Here is a 4,344-nt window from a genome sequence, read left to right on the forward strand (position 1 = left end):
CTTAGTGCAATTGGAGCTCTTATGTATCTTACAAATTGTACAAGACCTGACATTTCTTTTGCAGTTAATTTGTTGGCAAGGTTCAGCTCTGCTCCTACCAAAAGACACTGGAATGGGATCAAACACATATTTCGATACCTTCGAGGAACTACTGATTTAGGATTATTTTATTCTAACGAATCAAAACAAGATTTGGTTGGTTATGCAGATGCAGGTTATTTATCTGATCCACATAAAGCTAAATCTCAAACTGGATATGTATTCCTAAATGGAGGTACTGCAATATCATGGCGTTCTCAAAAACAAACACTTGTTGCTACATCGTCAAATCATGCCGAAGTGATTGCATTACATGAAGCTACTCGAGAATGTTTTTGGTTGAGATCAATGACACAACTCATTACTGATTCTTGTGGACTAGAACGCGATAAAAGTCCAACAACTATCTATGAAGATAATGCAGCTTGCATAGCACAGATGAAAGAAGGGTATATCAAAAGTGACCGAACAAAACACATACCACCTAGATTCTTCTCATACACTCAAAATCTCATTAAGGACAACCAGATTGAAATGAGATATGTGCAATCTAGCAAAAACTCTGCTGATCTTTTCACGAAAGCACTTCCAACTGCTATTTTCAGAACACACGTTCATAACATTGGCATGAGACATGTTCAAAAGATGTAACAGCTGAAGCGATGTCTACTTGAGGGGGAGTCAACTATATGCTGCACTCTTTTTCCCTTAGCTAAAGTTTTTATCCCACTGGGTTTTTCTTTGGCCAAGGTTTTTAACGAGGCAGTAACTTACAGTTGATCTTTAACAAACAAAATTGCTATCCAAGGGGGAGTGTTATGATAATAATAATAATAATTGTGCAAGTATGGAACTACAATAATGCAAGTATGGATAGTCAATTTTGGTACAATTTTATAGTCAACTTGGGGTCACTTCCATAGTATCTTTTTGTAGTATAAATACCCATGAGTTATGCTTGTAAAGATGCACCATTTCTCACACTTACAAAGTGTTTCTTTCTTTCTCTCCATTATCATCTTTGTTCTTACACTTCATTATTAGTATTCTAAATCAAGAATCAAATCACTAAAGGTAGTTATAAGCCTACTGAATTATAACATCAAGAATTAAACCACTAAAGGTAGTTATAAGCCTACTGAATTATAACATCAAGAATCAAACCACTAAAGGTAGTTATAAGCCTACTGAATTATAACACTTACAAGAGTTTTCTCTTTATAATATTTGCAATTAAAAAGTTCATGATATTTTTCGTTAAGTATTTTTTGTGAAGCCAACTCACAGTCGAGAGATGGTAATTATTGTGATATACGGAGTACCATTTTACAGCAAACATTTAATGTACGTAAAATAAATATGAATACTGTTACGGTTAAAAATTGGTTGTTTAATTGTTTCCTTGTAAATTTGTCATCCATTTTTTAATTCCCCTATACATACAACTAGCAATAACAATAACAATTAACAATAACATAACAATAATAATAAAGACAAACCGTAAAAGTAAATAACAAATATCGTTTAATTTTCTTCCATGCCTTTTAAACAATTACAATAAATCAACCATGCATCAATCATCATATCATATCATTATATTATATTATATAAAATACTAAATCATGTATATAATAAACAATTATATCGAATCGAATATCTACTAACAAAAAAAGACAAATAAAGAAAATAAAATAGTGTCCATGTCAAGTCTCGAACCCAGGACCAATGTAAATTTATTGCTTACCTTTTTTCAGTTTTAGCTCTTTCAAATTTAGCAATAAGTTAACAATTGGTCATGTATGATCTTTACTAGTCATGAACTTCACAAACTCATCAAACATGAACAAACAAAAATCATTCAAATCAAAAGAAGAATTAAAATTTAATGATGTTAACGGATCGAGAAAATTTGAAGTAATATGAATCGCATTATCGTGCCTTTGCAATCTTGCAAATGGAGAGCCAAACGAGGAGTAAGAGTGTCGCTCCTGTTACTATCGATACGAATCCTGCAGCTGCAAGATGATCACAAAACTTATCGAAAATATGGCAGATCTTAGTCCAATGAATATGAGGGTTCCCTTTTAGCGCTTCGTACGCTACTCCTCCTGCTGCTCCCGTTGCAGCCGCATCGATTCCACACAGTAACTGCATATATGCACCGTTGAGTACTCTTAGAACAAGTTTGTTTATATAAATATAAGGTGATTTCAAAAACGGAAAAAATTACTACTCCCTTCATCCCAAATCTATTGTACTTAGACAAAAAAAAAAAAAAAAACACAGTTTAAGAAAAAAATACTTGTGACATGTACCTTTTTATTTACTTTTCAGTTTTACCCCTTACTTTTTAAATATCTTTTTATCTTACATAAGTACAAAAGACTTTTATCACATTATTTTTATCCATTTATGAAAGTGAATAATTAATTTGGGACATCCCAAATGTAATAGTGGACTATAGATTTTGGGACGGATGGAGTACTATATTAACGTAATTGTTGGTGATTTTAGCGTCATCTAACAAATATTTTGGTTAATTCGGATTTACTTGAAATCAAGGTGAGCTAGTTATATTTAACATCGAGTTCGGAAAGTGTAGAGTGTATGCCCTTAAGAGTTGGCTAGTCACGCGGATATGGCGTGGATAAGGGGCTCTTATAATTGATTCCTTTGCTAATTTTGTGGTATTGCAATTTGGGGAAAAGGATGTTTAATTTATGATAAGAGCTGATAAGATTGCATTATATACTTATAATTTAGAGAAATTTTAATTTGAAATATTTTAAAAATATGATCCAAGTAAATTTGAAAGTTTAAAGTGTTATTGTCATAGTTTATTCCTTTAGGGTACGTTTGATAAATTGAAAGATTTTACACGGAATAGTTCATAAACTGAATGATTTAAAGTCTAGAAATAAAGTTTGCTCTTTTATTAATCATGTGAATAAACGATATGAATTGAGTAAAATTACCTTATCAACGTGTTATATGAATAAAAACTTCAATATACTTGTTGGTCAAATGTTCTGGATATTATTTGGGGAGGATATTAAAGAAAATTTATGTGCTTAATAGTTAAGAGAATGTTTCAGCTCTGAATGGTTACCATTCAGCAACATACGTCATTCATAATTCAGACTTAAACGCACTGAATGATTTAACATTCGGCGTTGAACCATTCAACTAAAAGTCAAACAAACACAACCTTAGTTAAAGACCTTTCTAATGTCCGACAACCTCTTAGCACTTCTTTTTTTCTGTTAAGATTATTAGAATTATTTTTGGATTTGTCTGCTTCTAGTACCTAATCGTTATGGTTAAAAATTTTGATTTATACAAAACATGTTGTATACTCCGTATTAAGTTGGTGAATATCTTAGAGTCCTTAGGGGGTTATGTTTAGATAATTCCTTATTTTTCATGAAATTATACATCTTTAATGCAAGTAGACATCATATCAAACAAGGAACTTACAGAATCAGTTAGAGCGAAATTTATTAGTTGCTCTGTGGAGTGTCCTCGTTGAGCCTTCAAGGCTGAATATGATGAGTAACCAGTGAAAATACCATACAAGAAAGTGACCGAATATGCTGCCACAAAGTACCTGCAATCGTACAAACAAAATTAACCAAATCGGGTTAAAGAACATTATTACTAGCTAGGCGAATATTTGTTAGCCCGAATGCAAAATACATTATTATGACAATCTAACAATAGATATTTGCTAGTCGAATATCACACTTATTCAATCTAACAATATTATGACAATAATGTTTGTTTACGTACGTGAAAGATGGGGAGTGAGTGAATCTTGCATCTGCGCGAATGATCATTTGTGGCGCAACTTGAATATTTTCTTTTTGTTTCGAAGTAACCATAACAATGACAGCAATTAAGCTTGTTATGACCACAAGAGCCCTTAACGCTACATCAACTTTTGCATGATTATTGACGGCGACTGTACCAGTATCAGAGACGTATCGCGTTAACTTTGATGACCACTTCACTGGGGCGTCGGTGGTGGCACGCGAAGGAACTCCGGTTTCAATTGATGCCATGTCAGCAGGGGAAGTAGAGAAGTAGTACAAAATTCAAGTAGTTTAGAGTGAATGCAATTGGATGTTTGAGATTGCATATGAATTTATATCTGAAGTTTTTTGTTTGTAAATGCAAGCAAAAGTAGTGATTAGTTGTCTAACTTATTAAATAAATGAGGATGTGCTACTTTCCATCATATTTGATAGTACGTTGTACGTATTTGGTACTTATTAACTTCCAGGTCGATATGTTGAAACCAATATA

The 4,344-nt window shown here is 32.6% G+C and overlaps 1 protein-coding gene across 1 annotated transcript; it reads right to left on the reverse strand.

Annotated features, from left to right (window-relative positions):
* Nucleotides 1-1,968: 1,968 nt before the first annotated feature.
* LOC139888239 (CASP-like protein 1) lies at nucleotides 1,969-4,100 on the reverse strand. The gene is made up of 3 exons (XM_071871261.1): nucleotides 3,829-4,100; nucleotides 3,517-3,646; nucleotides 1,969-2,187 (listed from the first exon to the last, which is right to left on the reverse strand). Exons 1-3 carry the CDS (start codon nucleotides 4,098-4,100, stop codon nucleotides 1,969-1,971), a joined length of 621 nt encoding a protein of 206 aa, XP_071727362.1.
* Nucleotides 4,101-4,344: the final 244 nt, after the last annotated feature.

This window comes from Rutidosis leptorrhynchoides, chromosome 2 (genome assembly GCF_046630445.1).
Source record: "Rutidosis leptorrhynchoides isolate AG116_Rl617_1_P2 chromosome 2, CSIRO_AGI_Rlap_v1, whole genome shotgun sequence".
Classification (NCBI taxonomy): domain Eukaryota; kingdom Viridiplantae; phylum Streptophyta; class Magnoliopsida; order Asterales; family Asteraceae; genus Rutidosis; species Rutidosis leptorrhynchoides.